The sequence below is a fragment of the Polychytrium aggregatum genome (genome assembly GCF_025602895.1).
Source record: "Polychytrium aggregatum strain JEL109 chromosome Unknown BJ171scaffold_14, whole genome shotgun sequence".
Taxonomy (NCBI): Eukaryota; Fungi; Chytridiomycota; class Chytridiomycetes; order Polychytriales; genus Polychytrium; species Polychytrium aggregatum.
The window spans coordinates 247537-262359 of NW_026516216.1; the positions used below are offsets into that span (position 1 = coordinate 247537).

At 59.5% G+C, this 14823-nt stretch overlaps 4 protein-coding genes across 4 annotated transcripts; 3 read left to right on the forward strand and 1 right to left on the reverse strand.

Moving 5' to 3' along the window:
* Window positions 1-44: 44 nt before the first annotated feature.
* On the forward strand, window positions 45-1885 carry BJ171DRAFT_500680 (uncharacterized protein). Its single transcript, XM_053110588.1, has 5 exons — window positions 45-184; window positions 319-522; window positions 749-1112; window positions 1239-1349; window positions 1475-1885. The coding sequence occupies exons 1-5, from the start codon at window positions 107-109 to the stop codon at window positions 1735-1737; spliced, it is 1020 nt and encodes a 339-aa protein (XP_052967598.1). The 5' UTR covers window positions 45-106; the 3' UTR covers window positions 1738-1885.
* A 358-nt stretch (window positions 1886-2243) lies between these two features.
* On the forward strand, window positions 2244-4472 carry BJ171DRAFT_500681 (kinase-like domain-containing protein). Its single transcript, XM_053110589.1, has one exon. It carries the CDS (start codon window positions 2318-2320, stop codon window positions 4379-4381), a length of 2064 nt encoding a protein of 687 aa, XP_052967599.1. The 5' UTR covers window positions 2244-2317; the 3' UTR covers window positions 4382-4472.
* A 150-nt stretch (window positions 4473-4622) lies between these two features.
* On the forward strand, window positions 4623-6562 carry BJ171DRAFT_62322 (uncharacterized protein). Its single transcript, XM_053115457.1, has 4 exons — window positions 4623-4884; window positions 5064-5340; window positions 5549-5745; window positions 6140-6562. The coding sequence occupies exons 1-4, from the start codon at window positions 4882-4884 to the stop codon at window positions 6368-6370; spliced, it is 708 nt and encodes a 235-aa protein (XP_052967600.1). The 5' UTR covers window positions 4623-4881; the 3' UTR covers window positions 6371-6562.
* Window positions 6563-7568: 1006 nt separating this feature from the next.
* On the reverse strand, window positions 7569-14807 carry BJ171DRAFT_598202 (mRNA capping enzyme, catalytic domain-containing protein; the record flags this gene model as incomplete). The annotated part of the gene is made up of 18 exons (XM_053114817.1): window positions 7569-7726; window positions 7827-8128; window positions 8291-8632; window positions 9158-9225; window positions 9351-9598; window positions 9802-10026; window positions 10117-10252; window positions 10490-10538; window positions 10798-10980; window positions 11083-11211; window positions 11468-11623; window positions 11763-11900; window positions 12099-12178; window positions 12354-12437; window positions 12756-12896; window positions 13259-13403; window positions 13734-13828; window positions 14799-14807. The coding sequence occupies 18 exons, from the start codon at window positions 14805-14807 to the stop codon at window positions 7569-7571; spliced, it is 2688 nt and encodes an 895-aa protein (XP_052967601.1).
* Between the last annotated feature and the right edge of the window lie 16 nt (window positions 14808-14823).

Sequence of the window (14823 nt, forward strand, 5' to 3'; positions counted from 1 at the left end):
TCACCAGCCCGCTCGCTTGCCATTCGCTTCCTCCCCTCCTTTCTCTCTGCATCTCGCTCGTACAAACCGGCTGCTGCTGCAAGAACGCTCACATTCGAGGGGGACCATGACTGCGTCGACGCTATTCTCCAATGTCTATGTGTCAGGCGCCATCAGCGGCGTCTTTGCCGGCCTGGTTGCCATCGTACGTCGACCGAGGCTGTCCGAGTATCAATGCCCGCCCAAACGACTCGGCCAGCGCAGGTCCATTGCGCCCAGCACGACGGGTTTTCTAACACCAGCGACGCCTAACTCCTCTGCCACCACTCTTTGTTCCAGTTTGTGACATTCATCATCGAACGATGGGGCGGCATCGTCGGCGGTGTCCTCGGATCCATACCCACGACCATCGTCCCGGCTGCGGTCGGGTTCTGGCTCCAATGCGACCCGAGCAGCAACGTGGACATTGCCAAGTTCCAAAACTCGCTGCTAGGGGTCGTCCCTGGCATGCTCATCAATTCGGTGTTCCTGTGGGTCTGGAAGGTATGACTGCACGCAGCTCACCTCGGGAGTCGGCTTGGGCGCTGCGAGAATGCTCAGCCGGACCATTCAACTGCGCAGGTATCGGGGCATGGGCTACATGGATGTGAGCTATGGTTGTGAGCTACTGCGGCTGTTGGCTGTTGACTGTTGCCTGCTGGCTGGCTAGTTGAGTGCTGGGCTCGATGGCTCGATGGTGACCCAAGAGCTATGCAATTGGCCCCAACAGGCTCTGCCGCCCAAGATCGAGGCCAAGGCACCCACCCTGTCGATTGCCAAGTTTCTGTCGCTCATGGCTGCTCTCAGCCTGCTGGTGTGGCTCGTTCTTGCCATCGCAGCAGTCCTGATTCTCAAGAGTATCGCTTCCCTGCCTGTCTCTGACAACGGCACGTCAGACGCATATACAGCCACCATTGCGATATTCCATGAGCCACAGCGCATCGGAAGTTTCGTGGTCGCCCTGGCGTGCTTCTCGATCCAACTGGGCCTCGGCATCTATAATTCCTGGAACGTCGTGGCAGCTCCAAAGGGGAAGAGCAGAGTCGGCCCGCTGATTATTTTCCTGCGCGGACTATTGGCTGCAGCCGCCATTTGTGAGTATCCCAAACAGCCGTTACGAGAACTGCCTTCCCAACCTCGGCGACTGAAGTTATTGTCCTCCTCGCTCCTGCAAACTCACTCTTCTATCGCCCGATTACCGGGCGTCGCGCTTGTATCAGTCGTGAGCCTGCTGATTTCTAGAATCAACGACTTTGCCGGTGGAGTTGCCTCCATCTTCCCGGCCATTTTCTTGACGTCGATGGTGTCCTTGTGGATCTCCCAGTCTGCAAGTGGGTATTCGGATCTGCACCAGCGTTGGTCTTGGCACTTGGATCGCTGCATGGACGAGAGGATGGTCTGACCTTGCTGCGCCATCAGTGCTCACATCCTCTGGCTCTCGATGCCCACAACGCAGGTGTCCCGGTTGGCGCCACAGGGCCGCTGATGCTCGGCTCGCTCTCAGTCAGCTTCTTTGCCATGTGTTCGTGCTTCTTGGTAACATTGATGAACCCTGTTGGCGCCTTTGTCCTGTGCTGGATTGCGAGCGTGGCTATTGTGTCGGTGCCATCGTTTTATACATCAACTGGCGCCGCGCCGTCAAGAATCGGAGGTCGGCCGAGGCTGCCACCAAGGAAGGCCTCGCTGGCAAGTCCCCGGATATCTCGGAGCAAGAGCTGAAGGCAGACCAACCCTCGCCGTGAAGGCGGTGGTTCGGCCGGACTTCGGTTTCCAGAATGACAAAGTGCATGAGACTCTGCAAATGGAACAATATGACGTGATGCAAATGGAACAATATGACGTGATGCAAATGGAACAATATGATGTGATGCAAAATGGAGCGATGTGAAGCCGGCTTTCCTCCGCTGGTGCCAGCGAATCGAGTCGCCTGATCACCTTGATGCCGAGGGGTTGAATGCGGTGGTCATGCCCCAGGAGCATGATCTCCCATCCGTTGGTTGGTTGGAAGCTCGCCGCCAGGATGACACCTTTCGTCGTTCTCTCCGATCATGGTGGCTCGTGACCGACGTGACTGTTTCAGACCCAACGCGACTCGGGTGACACATGTGGTCGCTTCGGTCGTGCAGAGACGCGCTCCGTGATACCCTGACGAGCCAAGCCACACGGGCAGTCGCCCATTTCTGCTCATCGCCGTTGCCATCGACCCCGTTCTTTCGCTCATCCCCGACCCGCTGCCCACCGCACGGCCAGCCCATCGCACTTTGCCCATCGCCCTTCGCCTGTCGCTTGTCAAGCTCTAATGCTGCCCAGAGCTGCAGAGCAGGTGCCCTGGTTCATCCCTGCCGATGCCATCACCGACCTATCCCAGGATCCGATCGCTCGCGGCGGATTTGGCGAGGTCTTCCGAGGCTCGTACTTTGGCTCGGACGTTGCCGTCAAGCGCCTTCTCGGTGGCTTCAATGGCGGCGAGCTCCAGGAGTTCCAGCGCGAGATTGGTGTCTGGTATGGCCTGAGCCATCCGCACATCATCCCGCTGCTCGGCGCCTGTCATACGGCCGATCGGCCCTTCATGGTCTCGCCGTTCATGGAAAACGGCACCCTCCGCAGCTACCTTACGGACAATGCTGGCCGCCTCGAAGTCGAAGAGAAGCTCAGGTTGATGTATCAGGTGGCTTCCGGCATGACCTTCCTTCACCAGCGCAGCATCGTCCATGGTGACCTCAAGACCCTGAATGTTCTTCTCGACAAGGGCTACAACGCCGTCATCTCGGACTTTGGCATGTCCCGCACCAAGCATACGTCCTCCTCGATGATCCGGCTCCAACCAGGCGAAAGTGCTGGAGGCACAATCGACTACATTGCGCCCGAGATGCTCGACGAGGACGAGCCCGCGGGCTCCTCAAAGAAGACCGACGTGTACGCCTTTGGTATCACTCTCTATGAGGTTATGAACGACTGTGAATGTGTTTGGGTGTCCGCCGACGGCCAACCCCTGCGACCCCGTGCCATCGAGTCTCTGATTTGCCGAGGCGCTCGGCCCAAAAAGTTGGACAGTATCCCGCCTCAGATTAGGGATTTGATCCAGAGTTGCTGGCACCAAGAGCCCCGCGAGCGCCCCAAGTTCGAGGAGATTCTGCGCCAACTGACCCCATACCGAATCAATGCTCGCCCTGTCGACCGTGATGGCGGCCGGGCATCCGAGCGATCCCGTGGTTCCCGTGAAACCAGAAACTTCTCAACACGCCCCAGGCGCGACCGTGACGAAGACCCTAGCGTCATCAGCGTTCGTCCCAGACCCGATGGCAATTCAAACTGGTCGGTAGTAGACCCCAACCTCGACCTGGCCCGGCCTCCCAAGCAAATTGCAGACGAACTCGATGCCATCCCTGGCATCTCTCGGCAGGTTCGGCAGCGCGCCAAGCGAGGCGACCCTGACTCCTGCTTGCAGATCGCCAACACCATCACGGCAGACACCCCCGGAGCCGATCCCACATGGGATACTGCCGCCGTACTGATCCAAGTCGCTGCCGACAACGAGCACATCGACGCCTTTTTCCCACTTGGGTGGTTGTATCTTGCTGGCGTCGGCTTCGGTCAAAACGACACTGATGCGATCACGTACTGGCGGGATTTTGAGACCCGTTCCGTGGATGTTGGCCTGAAGTCCATCACCACTCTGATGCTGGGCTGGCTCACCTATCTTGGACGAGGTACCGCCAAGGACAAGCAGAAAGGCATCAACCTCATCCGTCAAAGCAAGACGGCCGACTTTCCGCTGGGCGAGGCCTGCATGAACACCCGCGCCCCAGCTTCCTCCAACTCGGCTGTGGCAACCAAGTACTTTGAGATGTGCAAGCTTGGGTCCGAGCGGGATTGGCTGTGCCGGCATCTCATGGCCATGTGCTATCTCGGCGGCTTTGGCACCACCAAGAACCAACCCCTGGCAATCGACATCCTGACCGAACTCGCGCAGCAGGGACATGATGTCAGCCAGCACTGCCTGGGTCGGTGCTACGGCATCGGACTCGAGTTCCTCGCCGAAGACAAGGCCAAGCTGCTCGAATGGTGCACCAAGGCCGCGGATCAAGACAATTCATATGCCCAAAACATGATGGGACGGATCTATACCGAGGGCTGGACTGTCGCCAAAGACCTTGCCAAAGCCGCCGAGTGGTACCGCAAGGCCAGCGACCAGGGATGCTCTACTGCCCAGTTCAACCTCGCCAACTGCTACGAGCGTGGCATGGGCGTCGCAAAGGACATACCAACTGCCATCAACCTGTACCGATTGGCTGCTGACCAGGGCGAGTCTGATGCTGCGGACAAGATCAGCCAGCTGACCCGGAGGGGTATAATTCGCTAGCCCTCGTCCTCGCTGATGACCCGCTGCGTGCGGAATGTAGCCATCGGTCGTTCCCACCGCTGAGTGGAAATAAATTCATGTTTCCGTCCCAGAGAGCAAGTCCAGGACGGCCGCGGGCTGATCGGGTGTGCCCCACAGCCCCACAGCCCCCCATTGGCCAGCCCCCCTGCACCGCCACGGGAGTCGGAACGTCTCTTCAGAAACCTTCGTGGCCTGGTCGGACCCGCCGCCGTGTCTTGCCCTTTTCTTCCAACACCCCCTCCTCGCCGCTCTCGGCCCGCATCCACTGCTACGGGAGCGCATTGTGCCTTGCGGCCCGTCTCACTGCATCCCTTTTGCGATCCTGGCTCGCTCCGCTCGAAGAACGGACCCAGTCGACTACCGGATCCGCTGATCCAGAACTCCTCCACTCTCGCTTGAACAGCGTCGTCGCTCTCGACTCACATCCAACTCCCACCGCCCGGCATCGTACCATCCCGTACCGAAACCCCAACTGATCAATGGTGAGAGAGTCGCCGTGATCGGCCGGCATTTCGGCTGCTGGATGTCGGAACATGCATCGCCGTATCTCGACACCTCTGGCATCGCAGCATGCCCGACATCCCTGGCATTGTGGCACCGCTGCTTCAGGCCTCGATAGCCCCGCAATCTGCCCTAACCATCTTTGCTTTGCCCAAAGCAGATGATTTGCACAAAACTCGTCCTCTTTGTTGTTTCGTTCCTCTGGCTGCATCTGGACCTGGCCGCGGGCCAGACGACTGTGCAGGTTTCATCAGCCTCGGGTGCCAATCCCTCAACCACCGTCGCTTCGTCTGCCGCATCTTCGGGCACCCTGGGCACCACAGCCTCGGGGTCGACTGCCCCAACCAGCACCTCTTCGCCCGCTCCGATCTGTGACGGCAGCAAGCTGCTAGGCAACGTGGTCCTCACATCGCCCAACTCGTCGTCGTACCACTATGGTAAGCCCGAGCTGTGTCTCTGGTACCTCACTTGATCCTATGCTGATCGACGGCTGATCGACGGCTGCTGTCCGGCACACCCTCTCTTCATATCCAACGACTCGCCCCATGGATGAATGCAACTAACGGATCTCGCCCCGACTGCATCGATGGCGACTGTCGTTGGAAACTCGCTCACCGCCCCGTCCTTATCACTTTGCAAAACCAGTCGGCACAAGCTTGACCATTGCTTGGGGATACTCGTCTGTAACCGATACCGCCAACTATCCGGCCAACGGCTCCTGGATCTACTATCAGTCAAGCACCCAAACCGACCCACGCAAATGGACGTTCTTGAGCAGCGTCTCCAAAACCGATCGCTCGTTCCTCTGGCAGGTGCCGCAGATGGCTGCTGGTGCATACACGGTAGGTCTATTGCTGGCTGGCATTTGTGCTGTCGATTGATTTTCCGAGCTCGGGTTGGGTCGTCTGGATATCCTGTCGTCTCTGGCGGCCCTGTTTCTCATGGCACTGCAGATCCATAGCCCGCAACAGTCTGGGTGCGAGGTCCAGATTGCATGTGGATCGTTTTGCAGCAGCCTCGGTGCAGCGCCATCGTTGCCTGTGTGTCGACCCAGAGATTTGCTCCTGGGGACCCTCGTTCTCTCTGCTCTCGGCCTTCGTTCACGGCAGACAGCCGGGGATGGCCTTCAGCCCAAGGCCTCACTTTTAATGGCACAGCCCAGATCCTTATTCGTATCCTTATTTTGCGTCGCGTGGCCTCATCACCCCCCCCATCCGTCTGTTATTCCGCCCTCAGATCCGAGTCGTGACCGACAACCAAGATGTCCAGAACATCACCGGCAACCTTGTGCCTTGCTACCCGCCCGGCTTCCCTGGCATCGGCAGCACCAGTCTCCAGCTGTATCAGCCAACGGATGTGACGCCGGCCCCTGATCCGTACCCGCCCAACAAGAGTATTGGATCGCGGCTGGCTCCCTTTGCCGCGGCCCTGGTCGGTGTCGCCCTCATCCATGTGCTCGTGCTCTAGCATGAGCTCGAAAGGGACAGCAGCAGAAGGAAGTGGCGAGCAAATCAACAGCCGCCAGTGGCCGCCCAAGCGAATCCACTTGGATTGGACCCTTTCCATATCCAGCAGCGAAGCATTTTGCTCTTCTTTCCCAGCGCACCCGAGCCGGAACAGGACATCCTACATTTACCATGGCTATTTTTTTTGAATGGAATACATTCATCCACAATGAACATCCACTCCTTGGAGACCAGGCAGGGGGTGTCCCTCGAGCTACCGTCGCCCAAAGTTTCTCAGGATCCTGAACTCTGAGGTGGCGACTCACTGTCCAGAGACTGGAAAGTGAACTGCTACTTCGTAGCCATTATTTCTTACAGGAGAGCACCAGGGCGAAGGACAGGAAGCATGGCAATGGAGGAGAGAGGTGTGTTGAGGGAGAAGGGACGCGATACCAGCTACGGCGATGCGCTGCAATACAAGGCAACAATTCGATACAAGATAGCGATGCGATTGTGCAACATTTGGAGAATTGCTTCCGCCCCTGCACTCTCGAGCCGAGCCATCCTTCCGCGCCTCGATTCTCGAGATGAGCGGGCGTGCATGAGATTCAAGGCAGAAGGCCGTCGCTATCGATCAGTATTCTTCAAAGACGACATTCGCCGCCATTACATCGTTTGTGGGAGGTGGTCAGATGAGGACGAGAAGATGAGCAAAGAGGGGAGGGAGGAGAGGATCTGAGTGATCTGAGTGATCTGCATGATCCGTGTGATATGTGTGACCTGTGTGGTCTGTCCAAAAGATACCGAAGCATGCGCATTCGAGCACATCCAGCGTCCAAGTACTAAGCCATAGGCGAATGCGATCCGTCTGCTTCGATTAGTATCAATCGTCGCTGCTGGACATGACCACATCCAGCCATTTGCGTTTCTGTGGCACCGGGTTTGGTCGGCCATTGAGTGGTGGTCCGGGGCGATCAACAGGCGGCGATCCAGCTGCCTCGACCTGAGGCACGGCTCCACTTGGATGGGAAGGCGCGCCATCGGCATGGGGCCCTGCTGTCCGTCGATGATCGACCGGCAGCTGGTCGGGAGGCCGCAGGTCGCGAGATGAGGAGGAGCGTGGACGTGGTCCATCGACCGAACCACCATCCTTGGGCGTCGCCGCCCCGGCATAACTCGGGTGCCGGGGAGCTTCCGGGCGACCAGCGGCTATCCGTGGGTCAGACTCGGAACGGCCCATCTCCGGATGGGTGGTGATTGTCGGCGAGTTTGCGGGAGAGGCCAGAGATGGCTGCGGCCCTGCCTTGGCTGCCGCACGGATTTCGGGCCGAGGTTGGCTTGCCTGAGACACAGGCCGAGACGGCACCTCCATCGGGGCCTGAGAAGGCAGAACAGGGTACACTGGCGAGTTTGTCGCTTGAGACGGACGTGGGTGGTGAAACTGCTGATACGAAGGTGGATGCACAGGCTGGGGATACGGCGGGTAGTTTGATGGGTATTGTGTGACTGGTGAAGGCTGCAGATGGGGCTGCTTCTGCTGCTGCTGCTGCTGTTGTTGTTGTTGCTGCTGTTGCTGCTGCTGCTGTTGCTGTTGTTGCTGCTGTTGTTGTAGAGGCTGAGGATGGGGGTGCAGGGTCGGCTGTGGATGTTGTGGCGGTGGGTGATGCGAAGGATAGTGGGGATAGGGTGGGCGCTGGCCCGTGGGCGAGATTTGCGGATAGGGGTAGGGATACTGAGCCGGAGGGGCCTGTGCATTGGAGAGATGGCCTTGGGGATGGCCCTGGGAATGTGGGTGCGGTGATGACGACGGTGGTTGAGGAGAAAGCTCATGCGGATGATGCCCATGTCCGTGCGGATGGGATGACGGGCCAAAGGACGGCATGGGACGCGCCGAGGGCGAAGACGACAGCACGTAGCCCTGTGCCGGGATATGCACAGGCACGTAGCCAGCGGGATGGCCCGTGTGAGGCTGCTGGGGTTGATGCGAGGGCGGGTGTTGGAGTTGCGGCTGAGGCTGGGATGGGTGTTGGGGCGACTGTTGGGGAGGTTGTTGAAGCTGGGGCTGCGGCTGGGACTGGGGGTGCGGCTGCAGTTGCAGTTGAGGGTGCGGCGAGAGTTGGTGCGGCTGAGGCTGAGGCTGATGCTGAGGGACGGCATGGGGGTGCGGCTGGAACTGATGGTGGGGCGGCTGGGATAATGGGCTGCGAGCGGGCTGTTGAGGATGGGGAGGAGCCAGTAAAAGCTGCGGCGGAGGGTAACCGTGCGATGGTGTCTGCGGCCGGAACTGGGGCGAGAGATAGGGATGCGTTGGCGACGGTGCGGAGACGTGCGGCGACTGCGAGCGTCCTGGCGCATGGCTGGGGGAGTACGGATGTCCATGGGTCCCGGGAGGATAAGGAGATATCACCGTCGACGGTGCCGTCGACACCACGCCCTGCATCTCGGTCGGTATTGCGGCGCCATGATGCGGGGACATTCCTGGGCCGGTCTGGATAGACTGCTGCTGCTGTTGGTGCTGCTGCTGCTGCTGCTGCTGCTGCTGCTGCTGTTGAGGGCCTTGCGTCCAGCCAACTGGGGCGAGTGCACGCAGCGGGGCACTTTGCGGCTGCACCGCCGGTGAAGGGCCAGAAGGCACACCGTATCCTGCACTCCCAGTGCTCGACATGGACAGGCGCCGGCGACCGTCTGGCCGGTCTTCGTTTGGCGCCGGTGCATCCTTGGGCGACAGGATTTGTGCCAGTTGCCCATGCGACCGGGACCGGGCATGGCCGAGAGACCGTGATACCGAGGGGGAGTCCAAGGCACTGACCCCAGCTGGATCACCAGGTTTCGCGCGGACGCCAAGCTCTTGGATGGATCGTCGGCGGTGCTGGAGACCTGACAGCGACGGCGATCCCACGGGGGACATGCTGGAGGATTCACCGTGTCCAGAGGGAGCGGCGCTGCTGTTTTCCGGCGTTTTGCGGCTTGCATCGCCAGCCACAGACGATGGTTGTTCAAACCGAGGCCCCGGAGTGATCGGGGCAGCGCCGGGTTGGACCGCCACGCTTCCAGGAGGAGCAGATGGACCGGTCGTCTGTATCGGCGTTGCTGCTGCTGCTGCTGCTGCTGCTGCTGCTGAGACAGCGGTCGGAGGCCGAAAAAGCTGTGGGGCTTCTGTGTCGGGGGTTGCAGACTTGAGACGCTGAGAGTTCTGGGATCCCCCCAGAGGATAGTGCGTCGTCGTCGCCGTGCTGATCGAGGACGGGGCCTGCGAGACCGTAGTTGCGTGACCCAGAGGCTCCTCTGCAATCGATGGGAGCATGGGCTTGCTCCCGGTCCGCCGATCGGCCAAGGCACCCGCGTGAGTCGTATCTACTGTATCTGCCGTATCCATAGTGTCGTTTGTGTTTGTCGTATCCGTCGCTTTGGCAGTCGGTATTGGAGGCTGTGTCCGTTCGCCTAGAGGCTGACCAGTGCTGGGGGACTGGTTTATGGCAGCAGGCAGATCAGGAGACGGTGCGGCAGTCCCGTTCACTTCAGGTATTCGGTTCGGAGCGCCGATGCGCACGGGTGACCGATCTGGAGTATCTCTCTGAGCCGGTGCGCTGTCCTCAGGCTTGCTGCTCGGCACACTCTTCAGCGGAGACAGGCGTTGCTCCAGCAGCTTCTCGGAAACGGACTTTTGTCTCGTACTATCTGTGGAGACAGACACGGCGTCCCCGGTTGCTGACGCGGCGGGTGCTGTCGACTGTGGATCGAGAGCGGGAGTAGCTTGGGCTGCGCTACCAGACTCAGGCGCTATCGCTTCGTCGCTGGTACTGGGATCGACTTTGACTCGTTTGGTGGCCACCCGCTCGGACTGGGGGCTGGATGTCGAGCCACGCTCCCGGGTCAGCGGAGCTGGGCCTGGCGGTGGCTGGGGCTGAGACAGCGGAGGTGACGGTCGTGGGTCATTCGGCTGTTGCGGAAATGCTGGCTCGGCCGAGCCTATCGGGGTCGAGTCTCGATCGCGTTCTTGCTCTCGATCTCGGTCCTTGTCTGGGCCAGAGTGGATTGGTGTTCTCTGGGTTGGCGATAGGAGTCGCGGCTGCGAGTGCGACAGGGGTGTGTGTAGTCCTTCATGGGAAGTGTGAGTCTTCATGCCAGTCGGCGTCGTTACCCGGGTCGCACCAGACGGTGACGAAAGATTCTTTGCGTCAGACTCGGACCTAATGCACGATGGTGCAGTCAGCGAAGTAGCGTTAGTACCAAGCCAGGCCATAGAGCCCACTGCACTCTGTCTCACGCACAGTCGAGATCACTTGCTCGCCAGACGAAACAGCAACCAGTCAGCTAATCGATGATCACACAGATCGACCGATGGTATAAATGCCGGCCAACCAAAGGAGCTGTATCTCCATTCAAGCTATAGCGGCACTGGACACACGGGACTCTGCGCCACGACGGAAACAAAACCCAGATTCGTACGTGTCCGTATTGGATGGTTGTGGGGCAACTGGCGACGCCGAAATCAGCATCCGCTCCCGAGCCTTCCATTTTTTCCGAATGAGCTCGACCCGATTCTCCAAGATATCCTTGGTAACGCCGTCCTTGATGCTGGCAATCACGCTCGTGACGACATGCTCTTCGTTGGCTTTGTCCTTGTCATCACTGGTGATGAGCAGTGATCGGAACCGATCGGGAGATTGTGGTTTGGTGGTGAGGGAGCGCGGGGACAACACATCGAGGGACGAGAGCGTAGGATGTGCTTACCGGTACTTGATGAATACCCATCCGCCTTTCCGCGTCTGGGGCGCATACCCAGACTCGTAGATGACGTTATCGAGATTAGGGTCGTATCGGAACTCGCCAATGCGTCCGTCGGGCGACTCGTTCCTCCACCTGATCGACCGGGACAGCAATTTCGTATTGAAACAAAGGCACGAGGCGGCCCAATGGGTGTTGGGTGTTGGTAAGGTCAATATACGACGCCAGACGCAATTACGGAGACTGATGCAGTCGCAGCGACGATGACTCGCACACCACGCATGACGCAGATCGGGTCTGTAGCGTCGTTTCTGATCCAAGTCATTGGTTTGCGCATGGATTGCGTGCTTCCTCTGCAATCGGACTCAGATACACTGGGCAGGCCACTTACTTTTCGGCTGTGTCGGGATCGGGGCTAAAGTCTTCATACAGACGATGGACGCCAAACCTGGAAATATACAGTTGATAGCGAGGCTTTCGTTCCGCAGTGTATGTCTTCTTGATCTGAAAGTCGACCGTGTTCATATCCGGGGGCTTCCATTTGAGCCTGGACGACCCCCCCCCAATGCGTGATTCAGCATAAATGCGGAGGAGAGGCGAGTATCGCCATCAACACCTCAGCAAAGCACCCATCGGCTTGTATCCCGTTAGCAGCCGGATCGATGTCAATGCCAACAAGTACTCACAGCTTCGTGCAGGTTCCGGCCATATATGGCTCTTTGACTGGTGTGAAGATCAACCCATCGTTGGCATGCTTGAGGTTGGGTATGTCCTGAAACACAAGGTTCATTCCGTACGACCTTTGCTGGTCCTTCATTTCGACACTGTGGAACGTCGGTGGATCCGATGTGATAGGGGTTGCACAGAGCAAGGTGTTGGGTTAGTGCATGGGGGCCGCCGTAGTCACGTCATTGTTAGCTCAAACCTCCAACGGACGCCGTGTAGTTGCGTTCGGGGCCTTTCCTCTGCTCTGCGGCGGTCAAGGGGAGAGACATGGGCCTGATGCAGCAGCGTTCGCTTACGAAAACGGAGCAGACTTTTGGAGCTGTGGGTGGCTCTTTAAATACTGTGTGTGCGGCTCGATAACGTCTTGTTGCAGAATCTAGAATGGGCCAGATGAGTCGGGGAGAGGGATTCAGAGAGTTGAGGAGCTCGAGTCAGCACACCGATACGGATGTGGGTCGGATCGGACTATCGCCGTCTGGATCGCGCGTAGAGCGTGGGTCTGACGAGCGGGCAAGCGTCGCTTGCTGAGAGTGACGGATGCAAGTCGTTACCCCAAGTCGTGTGCTGAAGGAACGTTGTACGATGCTGACGCCATTGACAGCCATGAGATCAAACACCAAGAACCGCTTGATTTTCTATCCGGAAGCGGAGATGGCGCAGACAAGTGTCAGCAACCAGGGAGCCTGCAAGCGCGAAGCCAGAGAGGCTGGACGTCGGCATGCAGCCAACACAACACGGTGCCAAGAACAAGCGCGGCAGGACAGCCATGCGGCCTTCCAAGCCCAGGCCAGCGGACACGGTCGTGGCAGCTGCCATCCAGACAGGCCCACAAAGTTACGGCGCAAGCCTGCGGTCGCTGGAGGCACAGGTGGGAGGAGAATGCGCGGCGCTGGTTTTGCCCGCTCTCTCCTCCCTCCGCCCAAAGGTGTGGAGCGAGCACCCTTGGCAAATACCTTGTCGCCTTGAACATCGATGACCAGCTCGCCATCCATGAGCGTATCGTTGTGGAACTGGGTATTCTGCGAGGACTTTTGCTTCAGCTTCGACAGCGGGAAATGCATCGGCAAGTAGAAAAAGTTGTTCATCCGATCGATCTGATCGTTCCGCATCGAGTTGGACAAGGTCCGGATCAGAGTCAGCAGGCGGTATGGGGAGGCATTCGGAACAGCAAGGGGGGAAGGTCAGCCGCGCAGAGAAAAGTCGGGCATCGTTCGAGCTCGAAAGGACGTGCATCATGGGAAGCATCCATCGAGAAGCAGGATCCGTCCATAGAGATATCAGCCTCTAGCGAACGTCCAGCGCTCCAGGAGTCGTCGATGTGGGAAGGGGGGGGACCAGCGACCGCGCGGACGCATCTCGATGCAAGGCGAATGCAACGAGGGGCCGGCTTCGATACCGGAGGACGAGGGATAGGACGAGAAGATCGGCGACAGCAGGCGTAGAACGAATGGCTAACCAAAAATCCCGCTGGTCCCTTTTGAGTCACGACCAGAATCATCATATATCGCACGCCATCGCTTTTCTCGCAGACAAAATAGTCCTCGTTTTCCAGGTTCGAGAGATGCTGCAGTTGAAAGCTGACAGGTTGTGATCCAGCAAACCTGGAGAGCGGAGAGCAGGCCGCGGTGGCGTGGGGCAGGCAGAGACCGAGACGGACATGTCAGGAAGCCAGCTGGAAGCAGGGCAGGAAGAGCTCTTCCCCCCGACACGCAGCCCCCACCATTGCAAGCACGCCTCTTTGGATCGCATGAACACACGAGCGCCGATGCGATGGGAGGTATCGGAGACTGGACGGTTGTGCATTGGGATCGGACGATGATGAGGCAATCCAGAAAGCCTCGACGAGTCTGTAGATGCCCCGAGGACCGATGCCGACAGCCCTGACACACAAAGGGGAAGGGCAGCATGGATGCGGCTGGTGGACGATGTACCCTTCATATTTCCAAGACAGGAGCTCCTTGACCTTGGCCCTCAGCTGCTCCTGATACGCGTGATCGACCTTGATGCCGGTGTGCAGGAGCTCATGCTGAATGGACGAGTCCATGGTCGGAAGAGGGAGAGACGGCAGGCGGCGGCAGGCGATGCGAGAGCGAGAGTCAGGCAAGAGGGCAAACCAGTCGCCCCGACGAGCAGGCCGAAAAAAACGGGGGTCGCCTGAGGCCGAGTGGGGTGCGTGTGTGGCCGACGGCCTCTCGGCGACACGCTCTCGGGGCGCTCTCGGCGCTGCCTGGGGCGCTCTCGGCGCTGCCTGGGACTGCTCTCGGCGGCCTCGCGGTCGTCGCGGCTCCTCGGTCACGTGTGCGGGCCGCTCCGGCCATCTGCTCTCTGTCGGGTGCGGCGGGCCAGGGCTGGGATGGGGCAAAAGCGCAACAAGTCGCAGCAGCAAGTCGCAGCACCCATCCGGGGCTCACGACGACGGTGGGCGGAGGGGGCTGCTGATCGGGTTGGTCTGCAGGGCTCGTGGTGGTGCGATTCCAGCAGCCGGGGGGGGATCATATCTGCAGAGGGCGGGCATGGGCAGCTCGTATCCGTGTGCGATGAGCCCTGCGACGGTGCCGATGCGACGGCGGTCTGGACCAGTGCGGCGGAAGAAAGGATATCCTGGATCGGCGGTGCCTGGTAGCAACAGATGAGCGAGGCGACATTGCCGGCGCGGAAGAGAGTCGTCGATATTGGAGGGGAGGAGACTACCGGAGCGGGCGGTTCCTCTCCCCCAAGCAACATCGCCGTTGGGTCGGTCATGGCTCGCTGTTGGCCGCACGGCATGCGGCGTCGTTCGGGTCATGCTGTCTGTCGGTGCGGCCAGGCGCTGGTCATGCAGCGTCGCGGACTGCACTCCCGCGACATTGCGGCTGCACCACGGCCGTTGGTCTCTGGGACTGTGGTTCTTTGGTCTGCGGTTCCACTTTTGCTGTCTGGAAGTGTGCTCTTTCGGGCTTGGGATCGCAGTCTCGGCCTGGGACAGCACACGTTCACTCTGGAATCAGCGACCATACTACTTCCATGCCTGCAGGTACACTC

Excerpts from the sequence above, each read along its gene's own strand:
- BJ171DRAFT_500680 (XM_053110588.1), top strand. The coding sequence starts at position 107 with ATGACTGCGTCGACGCTATTCTCCAATGTCTATGTGTCAGGCGCCATC. Across the intron at positions 185-318 it reads TTGCCGGCCTGGTTGCCATC|TTTGTGACATTCATCATCGA; the intron begins GTACGTCGACCG and ends TCTTTGTTCCAG. Across the intron at positions 523-748 it reads TGTTCCTGTGGGTCTGGAAG|GCTCTGCCGCCCAAGATCGA; the intron begins GTATGACTGCAC and ends TGGCCCCAACAG.
- BJ171DRAFT_500681 (XM_053110589.1), top strand. The coding sequence starts at position 2,318 with ATGCTGCCCAGAGCTGCAGAGCAGGTGCCCTGGTTCATCCCTGCCGAT.
- BJ171DRAFT_62322 (XM_053115457.1), top strand. Across the intron at positions 5,341-5,548 it reads CTCGTCGTCGTACCACTATG|TCGGCACAAGCTTGACCATT; the intron begins GTAAGCCCGAGC and ends TTGCAAAACCAG. Across the intron at positions 5,746-6,139 it reads TGGCTGCTGGTGCATACACG|ATCCGAGTCGTGACCGACAA; the intron begins GTAGGTCTATTG and ends TTCCGCCCTCAG.